This window comes from Pantherophis guttatus, chromosome 3 (assembly GCF_059756535.1).
Source record: "Pantherophis guttatus breed Tessera chromosome 3, ASM5975653v1, whole genome shotgun sequence".
Taxonomy (NCBI): domain Eukaryota; kingdom Metazoa; phylum Chordata; class Lepidosauria; order Squamata; family Colubridae; genus Pantherophis; species Pantherophis guttatus.
In genome coordinates, this window is record NC_142065.1 from 112,706,504 (window position 1) to 112,725,722 (window position 19,219).

The 19,219-nt window shown below is 38.9% G+C and overlaps 2 protein-coding genes and 1 long non-coding RNA gene across 3 annotated transcripts in view; 1 reads left to right on the top strand and 2 right to left on the bottom strand.

Annotated features, from left to right (window-relative positions):
* Window positions 1-11,327, bottom strand: part of LOC117661258 (5'-AMP-activated protein kinase subunit beta-2) — a 118,874-nt gene extending 107,547 nt beyond the window's left edge. Inside the window, exon 1 of the mRNA XM_060690201.2 lies at window positions 11,255-11,327. The gene's annotated coding sequence lies outside the window, so the exon portion shown is untranslated. The remainder of the gene's footprint in view (window positions 1-11,254) is intronic.
* On the bottom strand, window positions 1,600-11,335 carry PLPP6 (phospholipid phosphatase 6). The gene is made up of 3 exons (XM_034409925.3): window positions 11,255-11,335; window positions 5,959-6,397; window positions 1,600-2,645 (listed from the first exon to the last, which is right to left on the bottom strand). The coding sequence occupies exons 2-3, from the start codon at window positions 6,374-6,376 to the stop codon at window positions 2,278-2,280; spliced, it is 786 nt and encodes a 261-aa protein (XP_034265816.1). The 5' UTR covers window positions 6,377-6,397; window positions 11,255-11,335; the 3' UTR covers window positions 1,600-2,277.
* LOC132711376 (uncharacterized) lies at window positions 11,112-18,740 on the top strand. Its single transcript, XR_009622214.2, has 2 exons — window positions 11,112-11,396; window positions 15,177-18,740. It is a non-coding gene; the product is annotated as an uncharacterized LOC132711376 (long non-coding RNA).
* Window positions 18,741-19,219: the final 479 nt, after the last annotated feature.

Below are 19,219 nucleotides of genomic sequence, written 5' to 3' on the forward strand. Positions count from 1 at the left end.
CAAATGCAAATAGCACACTTGAAATGAACTCTGGGCCTTTTATCTGCACATTGTAATTGGGGTAATGAGGGAATATCACACACCTGGCCATGGAACAGCTGAGAAGCCAATTGTCCCATTACTTTTGGTCCCTTAACAAGTGGGAGGCACATATACAAACTGCTGTAAGTCCTACACCGTTCACCTGAGTTGGATGTACATACCCTCAAATTAAAGCTGACAGTCTGCAGTTAACGCACATTGTGTTTGTTTCATTCCAACTCCATTGTGGTGATGTATAGAGCCAAAGATGCTAGAATTGTGTCGATGTCCCAATATTTCTGGACCTGACTGTAAGTGGAGAAAATTGGCCATAATGCACAGAACCACATTTGGCAAAAACCAAACGTACAAATAAGCACAAATATCTCATATCAACTGTCAAGCATGGTTGGGGGTGTGTGATTATTGGGCTTGTTTTGCAACCACAAGACCCGGCCACTTTGCAGTCATTGAGTCGACCCTGAACGCCTCTGGATCCCCAACCCCCAGCTGCAGCACGCTACCAGGCCATGGCCTATTCAGAACTGGGCTGTCTGAGAGACATACATGGTGCATACATGCAGTTCCATTTGGGCGTGTGGTGCCCCTTTTGCTTGAGTGGAGCTGTGCACACATCGGCCTGCTGCTCACGTGGCCTGGTTCCCCTCTCCACCACCACCACCACCACCACCCCAGCCAGGCTGCCAAGCCATCTGCTTCCTAGGCTCCAAAAGCAGAGTGGTAAGAGCAGAGACTGAGTGGGACTCACCGAGGCTGCCTGTGCAGGATAGTCGACCCACTTTTGGAAGGTCTGACAACCTCGGTGAGACTGAAGGAGCACGAGACCACGGCCCCAAAAGCTCTTCTCTGTGCCAAAAACTTTTACAAACTGACAGAAGGCTTCGGGGGAGTGATATCATGCTGCTTCAGGCCTTCCATTCTTTTGCAAAAGTTTTTGGCATGCAGCATGGAGAAGCTTGAAGGAGTGTGAAACCGCACTCCAAAGACTTCTTTCTCATGAGTGGAGCTTCAAGTACACATGCTACCTCACCACTTGCACAGCCCCATTCCCCTGTTCCCCCCTCAGCCAGCCGCCAAGCCACAAAGGTTGGGACCACTGTTCTAGAGTCAAATGTGAGGACAAATGTCAAATAGCTAAAGCTTGGCTGGTATTGGGTCATGCAACAGGACAACGATCCCAAATCCCAAATGTAGCAAATCTACAACAGAATGGCTAAGAAAGAAAAGAATCAAGCTGTAGCAATGGCCCAGCCAAAGTCCAGACCTCAACCCAATTGAAAAGCTGTGGCAGGACCTCAAGAGATCTGTGCAAAAACAAATGCCAAGAACCTCAATGAACTAAAGCGATGTTGTAAAGAAGAATGGGCCAAAATTCTTCCACAATGATGTGAGAGACTGATAAAATCATGCAGAAAACAATTACTTCAAGTTATTGGTGCTAAAAGTGGTTCTACACGCTATTGGTGTACTTATTGGTGTACTATAAGGTGTACTTAGTTTTTCACACATGACTTCTCAATGTTGGCTTTCTCTTTGTAAAAAAATGATGACATGGTGTTTTACTGTGATGTTTACTGTATTTTACATGATTTTTACTGTGTCTTGATAGGTAAAACCATAGAACTCAAAGAGGGTGCACTTTCTTTTTCACATGACTATACATTAAGAAATTGATATGATTTATAAAGCAAAATTTTAAACTCTGCAGAAAAGAACTGATCAACTTATATGTCAGAATAGCTAAAACTACAATAAATGCTACTATTTGAATATCAAAAGCTATCAGCGCTAATTGGAATACATATCATTTATGGACTCAGTTTGATAAAGTGTTTATAATTCTATATCATTATTTTTGTGTCTTATTGTGCTACAAGCAGACTTATTTTACTAATTCACGCAATTATTTCTAGCCTAATCACAAATCCTAAAAAAATAAGGGGACAGCACGATGGCTGATCTGATCAAAAGCAGTTCCAATGTTCTCCAACTTACATTTATAGGTCTATTTTTAAATATATTTTATGTATCAATGTCCTCAATATTGCATAAAATCATGCAAGAGAGTCTGCTGCCTGGTAAGCCTTTATTTTTGTGAATTAAGCCTTCCAGAGCAAACTTATATTAGATCACACATATTGTGAAAATCTTGGCTCTACTCATTTAATTTGATGATCAGATGAAGTATCACAAATATTTACACTAAGACAAATATTCCTCTTCCCTCAAGAACCATCAGTTCCACAAGGCAAAAAGGACAGGAGCATTTACAGGTGACAACCAGAAATATTCCACCAAATTATATTGCATGTAGCCCATGCTTAGCCCAAAGACCACATCTGTTACATTATGTCTGCCAAGCATGACCCTAGAGATTCCCACAATGAAGGTCCAAAGTACAACCAGCACTTTCAGAGGGATTGCAAGTACAAGATGATGTAGTATAAATCTGCACACCATGGAGGCTCTGGTAGCATGGCCTGAAGGAAAGGAATATTTGTCCACAGAGACAGTGGCAAACATATCCATCTTGTTGTGGACTGGACGTCTTCGTTTCACCAGTCCTTTCACTGCTGCCACCAAAACTAGATCAAGAATCAGAGCTGTGAGATAAGGCAGAGAAACAACTTTCAGATATTTTAAAAAGAAATACTATAAATTACAAAGCTTCAAACCCAACAAATAACAATATTGCCAGTGAATTCACTTTTCAAATGTAGAAATGTTCAAATTACCTTATTTTAGGTTTTAGTGAAGTCTATTCAAATAACAGGATTCAGTGTGGCTTTTGCAGCAGCACTGTAGACTTACAATCATATAACTACTATGGATTTCCATACCTGAGAAATTACACTTCTCGATATTCTGACCCAGAAACTTTATGCATATTTCCACATCTAGGTCCACTTCACCACAGTGCTCATTTGTCTAGGTACCTCTGGACTGTCATTATGTCTACACAGAGAAAGTGCTGGGTCTTATCCAGTGGTGAAATCTAAAATTTGTTACTACTGGTTCTGTGGGCGTGGCTTGGTGGAGGGGTGTAATGTGACTGGGTGGGCGTGTCCAATTTTTTTTTAACTTTTAAAACCATTTTTTCTACAACCTCTTCAGCAAAGAGGTTGTAAAAAAATGCTTTCAAACGGCTCTGATGATCCCAGCTGAGTTGCCTGATCGTCAGAGGCTTTTTTTCTTTTAAAAGCCTCTGCCGATCAGGCAACTCAGCTTGGATCGTCAGAGGCTTTTTTTTTTTTTTTACTTTTAAAAGCATTTTTTCAGTTGAAGAGGTTGTACAAAAATGCTTTTAAATTTTTTTTAAAAAAAGCCTCTGATGATTGCACGGCTCAGCTGGGCATTGGGGGAGGGGGGGAGGGATTTTTGCTACCGGTTCTCCGAACCACCCGCCTCCATCGCTACCAGATCAGGTGATCTGGTCCGAACTGGGAGCATTTCACCCCTGGTCTTATCAAAACCCAGATGCCTGCATAGTCCCTGCTGACTTTGTGGTCAGGCCAGTCAGCCGCCATTTCCCACTCTAGCTATAATTGAAATACAATACAGGAATTTCTTTTTAACAGGCAGCACTACAGGTAATCCTTGATTTATATGACCACAATTGACTCCATAATTTCTGCTGCTAAGTGAGACATTTGCTAAGTGAATTTTGCCCCATTTTACAACCTTTCTTACCGTAATTGTTAAGTGAAACACTGCAGTTGTTTAGTAACACAGGGTTTTTTGTTTTTGTTTTTTTTTTTGCTTTAATTTATATGCCGCCCTTCTCCGGAGACTCAGGGTGGCTTACAATGCGTTAAGCAATAGCCTTCATACTTTTGTATATTTATACAAAGTCAGCTTTGCCCCCACAATCTGGGTCCTCATTTTACCTACCTTTCAAAGGATGGAAGGCTGAGTCAACCTTGAGCCTGGTGAGATTTGAACTTGCAGTAATTGCAAGCAGATGTTAATAACAGTGCTTTAGTCCACTGAACTACAGGCTCTCTAAGTGAATCTTGTTAAGTGAATCTGACTTTCTCATTGACTTTGCTTGTCAGAGGGCTACAAAAGGTGATCACATGATCCCAGGACACTGCAATAGTCATAAATATGAACCAGTTGACAAGCATCAGAATTTTGATCAGATGACATGGGGATGCTGTAAGTGTGTAAGTGGGGATGCTGTAAGGTTGTAAGTGTGAAAAATGGTCATAAGTCACTTTTTCAGTGTCGTCGTAACTTTAAACAGTCACTAAATGAACTGTTGTAAGTAAGGACTACCTGTATTCATAGGCTGCTTCTTCCCATCTGTCTCCCATAGCCTTTTTCTAATGCTGGAATCAACTGCTACCATCACCAGCTCCTCATGTCATGGTAGACTTGGAAAGCAGTCTGTTGCTGTTGCCGTTAGTTAAATGGAAGTATCTTGGGACATCATGCCTCTTCTCATTCAACTCAACCATTTTATGGGCAGCAGGCCAGGAAGCAAAGTAAACTGTTATCACCCTGCCTTCTACTCAGTCTTAGAGGACTTTTTAGGTTTGAAACTGTATATTACACAGTTCAAAAGCTTGATATAGCCCATTTCTAAAAATGTGCAAAAAGATTCTGAATGTCCTACAAAATACCAATAGTGCCATAATTTTGGTGCCTGTTGAATTTGGAGTAAAAAATGTCCTACAATCCATAGTTTAGGGAGACTCCTAACTCAGCTCCAATACTTTTCTAAATCTGTAATTATCCTTAGAGTCTTGATTATAATTGTCCTGTTGTGCTTTCCAAAGCTAATGAGTGATTGACAATACACAACACTCTTTCAACAGTGTATGTAATTGCACTATTCTGAAGAAAAAACAAAGTGAATGAAGTAGGTTGTGTATAATATGTACCAAGGAATTAGCCAAGAACATTAAAACTATTAATTAAGTCAAACACTACAGCAACTTTTGGAGAAATTGAAATAAGCAAACGAATCTTAAGAAAAGCAGCAGATCCAAGAACCTTTTTCTACTGTTCTGCAGCAAACTCATTTTACAGCAAGATGGAAGCCTGAAGTTCTTTAGCACAATAAAGATGATTTTTCAATCTTTTTGTAATGAATGTATTAATGAATGTGTATTTGAAACACATTCCAATCTTTTAATGGCTTTTCAAAAGTTAAGAAGTTCAGTATTAAATAGCAAATATTGATTAATGCCATACATTTCCACAGTAGTTAAGGATGTCTTCAAGTGTGAAGAGGTGCTATTACTATCTTTACTGTACATTCTTGCCCTAGTATGTGCACACGGGTTAAGGAAAAACCCCAAAGGAACTTAATATGTATCCTTGTAAAGTACCTGTTAGAGCCTATATATACACCAAATAATAATTGTGTCCAAACATGGGCTGAATGTAATGCAAAGGGTCACAGTGCAATGGCCCTTTGGCAAATAAGAATATTTGGAGGGTTGTGGTAACTCTTTGAGCTTTTTGTATTACGTATGCCATGCGTAGCTTGCATATTATGACACAAAATATGATTTTAAGATACTTAAATTACTTGACCTGCTCTATTGAATGATTATTTCATTTCCAGATGTGTGTTTTAGGGTATTTTGTAAACAGCAGTACTTTAGTTTTATTTTAATTAATTCCTAGGGCTTCTGCATTACAGGGATCAACCAAAGCACAAAATACTGTTTTTAAACTAATTTGAATCTGGGAGAACAGTACTACATCATGTCCATATAAAAGAATTTCCACTATTATGGAAACTATCTACAAAGAAAATCAAAGGATAGAAAGGTGAAAGTATTATTCTTATCTCTATCAGTTTACTGTGATATTATTCACGTCTTGAGCCAATAATCACAAGAGAAAGAAGTAACAAATATAAGGAACAAAACCTCCACTGGCTAAGGCAAACAAGGCTCTTACCAAAGAGTAGATTGAGCAGCACCTCACGACTTGCTGAGCTGCCACTTCTGTAAAGCCCGTACAATGTACCAGTTAGCCAAGGAATTCCATGTCCTGACACCTCTATGACCATCATGACAGGACGGACACTGCCCCATGGAGAATTCTCTCCAGCGCATACACCCAGTAGTTTAGAGGCCCACAAATCAACAGCCAAAAGAGAATGCAGGGCAATACCCCAGAAAGAAGGATTGAGCTTCATAGAGTCCTCTTTGGGTAAAGCCTGTTGAGGGCCAGTACTAGTAGGAGAGTCTTTATGATGAGACATATTTTCTGGGAATATTGGGCCTCTCTGATTTGTCAATGACAAGAACTCTAGTCTACTGCCATAAGCCCGTCTCTCATGTATGCTCTTTGGACTGTTCCTAGGACTTGGCATGATGATGCTGATATAGCTTATCTGTGGAAGAAGAAGAAAAAGTTTGTTGCATCAATCCACGTTTCTATACCTAGAACCATACAGATGGAAGAGGCTATGTAGGCCATCAAGTCCAGCCATGTGCTCTATATAGGAATCCAAACTATGCTTCCTCTTGAATTCATCCAAAGGGAAGCCCACACACTAAGCAATTGTTAAACTGCTCTTAATATTAGCAAAGTTTTTTCCCCCTAACATTCATTGCAATTGGTATCTGCCTTCTTATAACTTAAATTCATTATTCTATGACCTATAGAAATGAAAATGACATCTTTCAAGTATATGGACAGCTCCATTACAGGTGATCTTTAATTAACGATCACTCATTCAGCAACCATTCAAATTTGTGAAGGAGCAAATTTGAACAAATAGTATCTACAAATGGTCCTCAATGTTCTGGCCATTTCAGCACCTTCACAATCATGTGATCATGATATTGGTGCTCAGTAGCCAGCCTAGATTTCTGACTGTTGCAGTGTCCCACAGTCACACGATAACAATTTGCAACCTTTCCTTTCGGCTTCCGACAAGCAAAGTCAATGGGGAAACCAGCAGGAAGTCAGAAGCTGCAGTCATATGAGGTCTTTGTTTGATGACTTTCATGGTCCTTGCAATTGGAGACTGCTGGAAGTCATTGCTATGCAGCATGGTCAAATGACTTCACACTTTATGATCACCTCACTTAGTGATTGAATTCGGGTCCAAATTACAATTATTTAGCTAGGACTACCTGTACATACACTTTTGTCACTTTTCTCAGGATCAAATACCAAGCTCCTTTAATTTATCTACATAGGATATAGAGTTGTGCTCATAAGTTTACATACCCTGGCAGAATTTATGATTTCTTGGCCATTTTACAGAGACTATGAATGATAACATGAAAACTTTTCTTTCACTCGTGGTTAGTGTTTGGCTGAAGCCATTTATTATCAATCAACTGTGTTTACTCTTTTTCAATCATAATGTTAACAGAAACTACTCAAATGACCCTGATCGCAAGTTTACATACCCCAGTTCTTAATACGATGTATTGCCCCCTTTAACATCAATGACAGCTTAAAGTTTTTTGTGGTATGTGTGGATGAGGTTCTTTATCTTCTCAGATGATAAAGCTGCCCATTCTTCCTGGCAAAAAGCCTCCAGGTCCTGTAAATTCTTGGGCAGTCTTGCATGAACTGCACATTTGAGATCTCCCCCGAGTGGCTCAATAATATTGAGATCAGGAGACTGAGATGGCCACTCCAGAACCTTTACTTTATTCTGCTGTAGCCAATGAGAGGTCGACTTGGCCTTGTGTTTAGGATCATTGTCATGTTGGAATGTCCAAGTACATCCCATGCGCAGCTTCTGGGCTGATGAATGCAAATTGTCCTCCAGTATCTTTTGATAACATACTGCATTTATCGTGCCATCAATTCTGACCAAATTTCCTGTGCCTTGGTAGCTCACACATCCCCAAAACATCAACGATCCACCTCCATGTTTCACAGTAGGAATGGTGTACTTTTCACCATAGGCCTTGTTGACCCCTTTCCAAATGTAGCGTTTATGGTTGTGGCTGAAAAGCTCAATTTTGGTCTCATCACTCCAAATGACTTTGTGCCAGAAGGTTTGAGGCTTGTCTCTGTGCTGTTTGGCGTATTGTAAGCAGGATTCTTTGTGGCATTTGCATAGTAATGGCTTTCTTCTGGTGACTCGACCATGCAGCCCATCTTTCTTCCAGTGCCTCCTTATTGTGCAACTTGCAACAGCCACACCACATGTTTTCAGAGTCCTGTATTTCACCTGAAGTTATTTGTGGGTTTTTCTTTGCATCCCGAACAATTTTCGTGGCAGTTGTGGCTGAAAGTTTAGTTGGTCCACCTGACCGTGGTTTGGTTTCAACAGAACTCATTTTCCACTTCTTGATTAGAGTTTGAACACTGCTGATTGGCATTCTCAATTCCTTAGATATCTTTTTATATCCCTTTCCTGTTTTATACAGTTCATACAGCATGTATGTCTTGTTTTTACTTTGGCTGTTCACCGCCCTGAGTCCTACATTGGAGAAGGGCGGTATAGAAATTTAAACAAACAAATAAATAAATAAACTACCTTTTCCTTCAGATCCTTTGACAATTCTTTTGCTTTCCCCATGACTCAGAATCCAGAAACGTCAGTGCAGCACTGGATGAAGGATGCAAGGGTCTGTCAGGAGGCCAAAAACTGATTGACCTTTTATACACACACACTAGTTACATGCAAACAGATCACAGGTGAGGATGCTTACCTTTAATAGTCATTCACACCTCTTTGTGTCAACCTGTGTGTATGTTATCAGGCCACAATCACCAGGGAATGTAAACTTTTGATCAGGGTCATTTGGGTAGCTTCTGTTGTCATGATTGAAAAAGAGTAAGCTGATTGATAATAAATGGCTTCAGCCAAACACTAACCATGAGTGAAATAAAGGTTTTCGTGTTATCATTCATATTCTCTGAAAAATGGCCAGGAAATCATAAATTCTGCCAGGGTATGTAAACTTATGAGCACAACTGTAGTTTCCAGTCCCTAGGTCATTCTCACTGTCTTTTTCTGAACCTGTCTTTGAATCTTTCTTAAAGTACATTGCCCAAAACTGGACACAACACTTGAGATAAAATTGTACAAAGGCAAAAGAACTGCTTCCCGTTTTGATAATTATATTTCAGTTGATGCAGCTCAAAATTGTATTTGACTATTTTGAAGCGACATTACACTGCTGCCTTATATTCATTTCATTACTGTTTTATTTCTGCCTTCTTCAGTATTACTCTATTTATTTCAACCACACATTTGATAAACATTTACACCATCTACTTATACAAGCCATTAACAACAACAACAAAAAAGCACTGAAAAGAATATTGATTTTCCCCATTTTATTCGGAATATATCTAAATATACTATTTTGTCATTGCATGCATTCTTTGCTAATATATGATTCTGGGCATTACCTTCTTGACATCACTCCAATAGTTACAGGTTGCCTATTTGTATTCCTATTTGTGACTTTTCTCTTTCTTTTATTTGTCCTTTTTTGTTTTTGGATGTTTACTAAGCTTTTTACATGGTCTATTTCTGCTGTCCTCCATTATTTTTTCCCTAATGGAATAATTCATAATTATCCTTCAATATTCAAAATTCTCAGAAAATTTGAACTTGTTTGCCCATTAGTTTTTTGTGCCATAAAATGCGACTTGTCACTGCTCTAAATATATTAAAATCTGCTATTTTAACAAGTCCCTAAAATGTTTTTGATAATTATACATTTTTGTTTTCCCTTAAAATTAAAAATGCTAACATTATATTGGCCCAATGTTTCTGCTAATTCCACTTGCTTCGCAAAGTTGTTCCTAGATTACTATTAAGTCAAAGATAACTGATCTTCCTTCCTTCACAATTGAAGGAAAGTTATCAGCAAGACCAATTAGGATTTTTTGTAACATCTTGCTTGACAGAATTTGTCATCCAACAGACGTTGGGGTAATTAAGAGCTAGTTTGGTATAGTGGAGACTGCATGAAAGCCAGCTGAGTGACTTTGGGCTAATCATTCCATCTCATTCAACCCACTGCACAACCCTAAGGCAGCATATAGTTTCAAACTATGTGTAGTGCCTGGTGAAATCTCAGAAAGAGATGACAGGCAAGGGAATGGGAGAAGATGCCGATTCATATTTTAGGGGATGATATATTTAGACTCTGACTGTGTGCGTGTATTTAAATTACCACATGGTTCAGATTAGTGTTTATTGGTAATCTAGGAAGTTAGCACCCACCCCTCTCCTAGGAGAATGAAATATTCTAGGAAATATTAAAAAGATAGAATATTATACCTCCTGGATGAGAAAAAGAGAAGCATGCTCTTGGAAAGCAGCCCCCCTTTGCTAACAGCCCCAGGAAGACTGGTGCCAATCTATATACAAGACAAAAGGCTGGGCCAGTTTATCTACAACACAAAAGACCTTCACCCTCAGGACATAATAGGATTAGCTCTCTATCCATCTCACCACATGGCACCTGGGAAGATTACATCACCCAACAAGATTCAACCAAGCATGGGACTCAAGACAACCTATCCCTGTATAGCCCCATGTGAGTCTGACAACCAATCAGGATACATTTCTTGCCACAGGAACAGGAAGCAAATTCAAAGCTGAACCAGGGTTTAAATCTCTCCCCCTCTCTCATCCATATGCTCTTTTTGCCGAGGACCTCAAACCATGTGGTCCTGTCCACATTAAACCATCTTCCATGCAGTCTCTATGTTTTCAGTGTCTTTCTTCCCACTTGGAACTGAACCCAGATGGACATTTCTTCCAACAGTAATAAATATGCATCACTGCAGTCACATGTACACCCGTTTTTTGTAAGTTTGAATTGGTCCCTAAATTCATCACTTGATACTATGAAACATTTTTGCTAATTATTAATTTCAATAATGTTAAATGCCAATTACTAACGTAAAGATGTTTATTTAACTTCATTATGATTAATGCATATTATAGAAAACAGCTCGGCCTCTAAGGAGGTTGTGAGCCTTCGAGTATGGTCGATTTAGGGTTAGCCCTACGCACATCCCAGGGATAACAAGGGGGAAGATAGCATCGGATCGCATTTCCCAGCGGCTCCTTTCCTCGTCTGACCAAGGACTACAGGACCCGCACTTCTCTCGTGTCTCGGTGGTCGCTCTGTAGGAACTCGCTACGTGATACCTTCCAAACCCACCGCCCGGCTAAAGCGCCGCCGCCACAACGTGACTGCTGTCAATGCCCGCCCACTATCGGCCCCCTCCAACCGTTTTTGCCCCACAATACCGAGCGGCCTTTAACTCGGCGCGGTCGCCCTCCTCTTCCACTTGTGCACCAGAAGAAGCCACGCCCGGACGGGGAAGTGGGATGGCGGGATTGAACGCATAGGAGACGTGAGAAGGCGTGTACATCCAACTACTTCCTTGTGGTATGTGGGCATGGGTGTTTTTAAGTGTTTGATTATTTGATTTTGCCTTTCTTCGAAAGCAACGGATACGCGAAGATTTCAAAAATAGAATTTACAGGCACTGTAATTACAGTAAAAATGTGCTGTATGTTTCAAAATCAACACTGACTCCCTCGGTTAAGAAACGAAGATGAGCATCGCCCCCTAGAGCCCGACAGCGCGCGCATCATTGTAGAGATAGAAGAGAATATTGATAGCTCAGGGTTGAACTATGGTTGAACACGTTTAATCACTGTGTTGACACTGGTACCTGTGTTGTCCTGAGCTGACAGAAAATATTTTCTATAAGGGTTTTGAAAGACATGCTTCGAAATTATAATGTCTGAATTCACTTATAAGTCACTTCACCTTCCCCCTCCCCCAAAAAACCCATCACAGGATAGGGCAGCAATGTTTTTGTGGTGGACCAAAATCAGAAGGTATCTGGTAATAACTTGTAAGTTTAACCTATCTTATAAGTCATGGGCTTTGAGATACAGCTGATAAACAGATAGAATTAAAGAAAACATTAAAAAAAAATAAAATTGGTTTTCAAAGGTAGGGGGTTGGATTAGAAGACCTCCAATCTTTCTTATTGTCCTGCAATTCTGTGATCGTGCATAGCTTGACTGATTCTGAACTGCTGCAGAACCAAGTATTGATGATCCTTGAGTCAAATCCGAAATCCATTTCTAATTGTTAATTGCCTGTTTCTAATTTCTAATTTCCATTTCTAATTTCTAATTGCCTGTTAAGATGAAGATTGTTTTTATTATCAGAGTTGGTAGATTTTTGCTACCTCTAATCCTCAAGGATATTTTGGCATACATAATTTAAGGACTGCTGTATTTACCTATGTTTCCCATGTACAGCTGTTTCTAATTATTAATTAAACTATTGTGGGATTAGTTCTGTCCCACAATTGCGTTTGGACTTTGAGGGAAAGAGTTTGAAAGGAGAAACTGGTTATTTATGGACTTAAGGCACTTGTTAATAATCTTTCCTTAGTTTGAGAACTGTGAAAATGGTTCTTTTAAAAACCTCAAGGTTTTCAATATTTATCTGCAATATTAAAAGATCAGATGACTCTCAGAGGCCCCATGTTATAATTTAATAAGATAGCTGAAAGGGCTGGACCAGGATGAAGTTCTCAGGTGACTAGTGCTAGTTGCTGCTACAGAAGGGATAGATTTAAGGAGACAGTCTGCACATAATTTGGGTGGTTAGGAGAATGAAAAGGGCCTGTCTCAGAATAGTTAATGTGTAGAAAGTTAGCATCCACCCCCCTTGTAGAAGAATGAAATATTTTGAGAAATATTTAAAAAGGCAGGATAAAATATTTCCCCTAAAAGAGAAATAAAAATCTTAAGGGAGACCCCCAGCAGATATTTTGTGTGCATTGAGAAAGATTGGGCCAGCCTATCTACAAAACAAACGACCTTCAGCTCCAGGGTGAAGGGATTGACACATGTCCCTTCAGGACATAATAGGATTAACCCACTAAGACACAGAGCTCACTACATTGCACAATCTCCTAAGGATATTGCATTACCCTCAGGAAACTTCAACCAAACATAGCTTAGACAACCTACAGAGCCAGATATGACCCCTACATAACCCCTACATGGCCCCATGGGAGTCTGACAACAGCCAATAGAATACATGTTCTTGCACAGGAAAAGGAAGCTCAAGTGCAAAGGCCAAGAGAAGGTATAAAAATCCTTCACTCTCAACTCCATGTGGTCAGCTGCCCAGAATCACAGGTACTTGGTGGTTCTGCTTCATCAATAAATGGGCCCTCTTTCCAATCAGCCTCCAGCCTCCATTTTGTCTCCAGTGCCGTTCTCCTGGCTTGGAAATGAACCAGATCGATATTTCTTCTGACATATGGGGTCTTGCATGTTGATTTCTATGGTAGAACAGTTAGTAAGAGTAACGTGTGGCTTTGGGGCTACTGTAAATCACAGGTACACTTTTTTCCTCTTTGGCCTCTGGTATTCTATGCCTTCCACTGCATGTTGTCTCAAGAACTTGGTCTGTCTTGCCAGTTCCGATCTGTGTCTAACTGCAAATGTAGTATAATTTGTTCAAAAACTTCTTGAAATCAGAAAGAACTGGATAAGCTGAGGCTTCTCTAGTTCAGATATGAAACACTGTACCTGCTTGCAGTCACAGGGAAAAAAGTCTAATCCCTACTCTTGTCCTATTGGAGCACAAAGATAGGGTGGCAACCAGTGGTGGGATTCAAATTTTTTTTACTACCGGTTCTGTAGGCATGGCTAGGTGGATGTGGGTAGGTGGTCATGTGACTGGGTGGGCATGGCTAAGTGGTCATGTGACTGGGTGGGCATGGGCAACTCGAGGGTGCTTCTTTGCCCTAATATTTAATTTTTTTTAAAAAAAGATGCGTGTAAATGCTATCTACACCAGGGATTGTCTTTAGATATTTCTAAGGTACCCTACCCTTAATGCACCCCACCTCCAAAATCTGAAATGAAATGTCTGCACCCCACCTGTCAGATTAATCTCCAAAACTCTCCATCAATGCTGCCATATTCTTAATGCACCACCAGTGTTCATATATAGAGATATTTTATAAGTACATGATTTCCATATTTTCTATGTCTCTATATGCTTAAACCATTCACCAAAATCATATTTAGATTTTGAAAAACTTGAATAGTAAAATGTTTTAGGCTGTTGTATTATCTGCCATATTCTGATATTGATTTTTCTGCAAAATAATTAAAATGCCATTAACTTAATTACATTCAGGAATGAAAAACATTCATATTTTCCTTTGCAATTATAATGTGAATTAGTCTGTAGGTGTTCCAGCAGATTTGACAATAGGAAATATTTCTATTTCCATCTCTGTTCCATCTCTATTTTATTCTATTAAAAAATGATAATAGATGAATAACATATGGATGCCATTTTCTATTTGAACTTCAAGAAGCCTCTCATTTTATTTCTGCACTAACACTGATACAAATAAACCCCTGCTTTGTTTCTAATATTTCACTCAGATGTTTAACTTTCTTTAAACTGATATTTTAACCATACTCACAAGGAATTAAGCTTTAAACTCAATCTGAATCCAGATTAAGGCACAGGAATTTAATCCATGTTCTCTCGTTTTATAGGACCACAAGAGTATAGTTTGTTCCAAGAAACAAGTCACATTCAAACAGTTTAGATAATTTATTTGATTGCTATACCAAAATATAAGTAGAAAGAATGACATAACACAAGAAATAAGATTATGAGGTTAGAGCAATTTACCAAAAATTAGGCTACCAGCAAAGGAAGGGACACGGTGGTTCAGTGGCTAAGACGCTGAGCTTGTCGATCGAAAGGTCGGCAGTTCAGCAGTTCGAATCCCTAGTGTCGCACAACAGGGTGAGCTCCCGTTACTTATCCCAGCTTCTGCCAACCTAGCAGTTCGAAAGCACGTAAAAAATGCAAGTAGAAAAATAGGGACCACCTTTGGTAGGAAGGTAACAACGTTCTGTGCGCCTTTGGCATTTAGTCATGCCGGCCACATGACCACGGAGATGTCTTCGGACAGCGCTGGCTGTTCGGCTTTCAAACGGAGATGAGCACCATCCCCTAGAGTCAGGAATGTCTAGCATGTTATGTTAAAAAGGATCAAGTCAAACAACTACATATAATTAGAATCAGAATATATGTTTTATTTTATTTCTAAACTAATAAGTCTATCCTTTTTCTTTCTATGTACATTACATCACTTGAACACAGACGAGAGTGGAGAGCAAAGAGAAGTTGAGTACCTTTTATATCAAGTGGGAGGGGGAAGTGGAACATTGCATTATGGGGCATGTAGTTTAAATAGAACATGTTATATTGATGATGTTTATTCCAGATTAAAACATTCTGGTATTTCATCTCAACAATACCCCTTCTAATATCAGATTGGTTTAATCAAAATAATTACAAGTACTGTAACTATAATACACTATTTATATATTTACACATAGTCTCTTTGTTAAATAAATATGCTGATTTGATGGGAGTGGTTTAATTAATATATCTGCGGTTTGTTCTTTCGTTTTACAATGTACCACCTTTATAAATCCCATTTCTGATAACTGTCTCACATGTTTATATTTAATGTCTATATGTCTGGATCTTTGATCAATTGCGTCATCTTTAGATATGTCAATGGTGGCTTTGTTGTCTTCCCGTATGATTATTGGATATGCAGGCTCTTTCCAAATGTCTATCATTAAATCATCGAACCATATTAAATTGTTCGCCGCTTTCGACAAACATACAAACTCTGCCTCTGTAGTTGATGTTGATACAAGCTTTTGTTTTCCTGTGTACCAATGTATTGGGCTTTCATTTAAATATATGACATAACCTGAGGTGCTTTTTCTCATTTTATTGTCACTAGCCCAATCCACATCTGCATAACATGAGAGTATTGGTGACTTGGATATCTTTGGGGTGAGTGTTAATGTGACATTTATTGTATGTTTCAGATACTTTAGCAGTCTTTTAACAGCTTTCCAGTGATATACCTTTGGGTTATTTACATGCCTAGATAGTAAGTTGACAGGAAGAGATATATTGGGTCTGGTCCAATTAGCTATATAGAGCAATGAACCGATTGTTGATCCATATAGTGTATCTTCATTAAAAATTTCACCATCATTATACATATTTCTTATAAAATCAGCCTGCATAGGCGTATCAGATGGTTTAGGGTTGGTCATGTTGCATTTCAATAACAATTCTAAATTTTTTTCTTTTTGGGATAGTATGAAACCATTCTCAGTTTTGGTAATTTGAACTCCCAGGTATTTATCAACCTTTCCCAATGATTTTAATGAAAAATGTTCATTGAGTTTTTGAGCAAATTGATCACACTTGGATTTATTTTTACCGATGTACAAAATATCATCAACATATACTAATACTTTTTCATAGGAACATTGATCTCTCCTGACAAATACACATTTGTCAGCTGATGTGGCGGTGAAACCTATCAGCCTAAGTGTTCTAGAAAGACAATCATACCAACGCTTATCCGATTGTTGCAGACCATAGAGACTTTTTTTAAATAGCCATGTTTTGCCCTCATCTTGGTCAATTCCTGGTGATGCTCTGACATAAATTTCTTTGTCTAGTTGTACGTGTAAGTACGCTGTCTGTACATCAAATTGAAACACATGTTCGTTTAGAATTGATGCAATGACTAGTGCGGTTTTTACACTTTCTGACCTGACTGTAGGAGAATAGGTATCTGTGTAAACATCTGGAAATCTTTGAGAAAACCCTTGTGCTACAAGTCTTGCCTTATATAGATTTTTGTTATCTTCTAAATGTTTTACCTTGAATACCCATCTCGTTCCAATTGTTTTTTTGTGTTTGGGAATTCTAGCTGGTGTATATTGGTGTAAATGGTGTATCCATTTCTTTTTGCATGGCATTTTTCCACTTTATTTGTTCCTCCTCGGGAAGAGCCAAAATGTCCTCATAGTTTTTTGGTGTAGTGACATCGCAATTAATGGACATCACATAGTCCTTTAAGATTTTAGGTGTGTTCCCTTTGTTTGATCTAGGTGATCTTCTGATGTTTTTGTCTGTGTTATTATTATTTTCATACGATTTGTTGGGGTACTCTTCATCAATGTCTCATGTGTCAATGATGTGGTGTCCTTCTTTCCAATTCTTAATTGCTATTTTATGTTTAATTGATTTGTTGTTGTGTATGTGAGGTTTTGATTGTGTTTGATTATCTTTATATGTGTGTTTATCTATTATGATTTCGTTTGAATGTATTTTGCTCCAATTTGCATTTTCATCAAAATTCGCCAATCCTGAAATTATTATTTTATGATTGTTGTCCATAAATCTATATGCTTTGGTTTTGGACTCATAATCTACGAATCTTAGCCTTTTTGAGATTTTGTCCCCCTTTCTTCTAAATTGTTTGGGAATATGTACGTTGGCCATTACCCCAAAAACGTGAAGGTGAGATAATTTGGGTTTGCAGTTATACATGATTTCATATGGTGTTTTTTGAATTACGCTATACCATAATCTATTCAATGTATAATTTGAATATAGAACGGCCTCTCCCCAATATGAAAAACTTAACCCTGCATCTTCCAACACACACCTAACCATAGTCTGTAAAATACCGTTTCTGCGTTCAGAAACACCATTTTGGTATGGCGAAAGCGGTGAAGTTTTGTAATGTATCAAACCATTTTTGTTAATCCAATTACTAAATTCTTTGCACATGAATTCAGAACCTCTGTCTGTAATTATTTGTTTGACTTTGATATTATGTTGAGTTTCAACACTCCTATAAAATTCTTTGAATTTTGCAAATGTTTCGCTTTTGTGTTTGAGAGTGTACACGAAACCGTACCTACTATGGTCGTCGACAATCGAAAGGAAGAAACGTTTGTTGCCAGTTGAAGGCTTCAATGGACCTACTATATCCATGTGCACCATCTGAAAAATGTGTGTGGTGCTTCTTATAGATTTCTTTGGTCGGGGTCTGTTTTTTAATTTTGAGCTTTTACAAATAGAACACTCTAGATAATTATCACAGTTGTTTACTTGAAGACCTTTAGAACAGTTTAACATCTTTTTTATAATCGGGAAACCTATGTGTCCCAATCTTCGGTGTAATAGGTGGGCGCAATTATCATGTATAGGTTTACCGATAGAAATACATTTGTTATTGATTGGTTCAGTTACAACATGTTCAACATCAATGTTATCAACATTGTTACTATTTTCCCCTTCTGTGTTACATTCATTAGTATTACAACCATCTTCTATATTTTCTTCCCCTTCTTTTTCTTCTACACCATCACTATTTTCATCTTCGTTGCTAAAGCTAGCACTTATCTGTTCAATAGATTTGTGAGGTGGTATATAGTAAGGTAGTCCTCCTGATATGACTACATTTCCTACTTCTTTTCCACTGTTAGTTAACAATACATTACCATCTCTGAATAATACTTCTATTTTTGTTTCTTTACTCAATTTTACTGTAGCAAGAACATTATATTTATCCTCCAATAAACAGATTATATATCCAAAGTCAAGCCTCCTGAATTTTTTCTCAAAATAATCCACTTTAAGTAACAAGCAACAAAGTTTCTCTTTCAAATAACAAGCAGTCTGGAATTTACACTTTCACTTCTCAGTTGTTAGCCATTTTGTCCATCTCCATTTGTCTTTTGTCTTTACTTTTAAAAGCATATTTATTTCCTTTTCTCTTTCCTCTCTCTCAAACATAATCCATTCTCATTTAACCACAAAAAAAGAAAAAGAAAAGCCAAAACTGTAGTGAAATCGTTTCCAGGAAGTCGGTAATTGATGCTATCTATCAACAGGTCTTTCCCTTTCACCATTTGAGTCTTTTTGCCCCAATAGTTCTCAGCCGCTGTTTAAACTGGAGCACGCTCATTGTAATCCAGCATTTATGGGCAGTTCCCGCCTGGACAGAAGTCCAGTCACCCGGCTTTCAAACTCCCTGCTCCACTCTCCGCTTCTCCTCCTGTGCATCCTTTTGTTCCAGTTGCTGCGGTCTTGGGGCAGCCGCCATGGCTGCCGCATCCACCGCTGCCAGCGCAGAGGGCAATCCTCCAGCCCCGAGGAACCTGCCCGTTCCTCTCGGCCATCTGAGGGGTCCCTCTCTAACCCCCTGTCCCTACAGGACAGGGTAGATCCACAGACCTGCCGGCGGTGGCTTAACAGACGGGGTTTTCGCGGGGCTCCAAGGAGCCTCGCTAATTCCCCGTCTGAATCCCCAC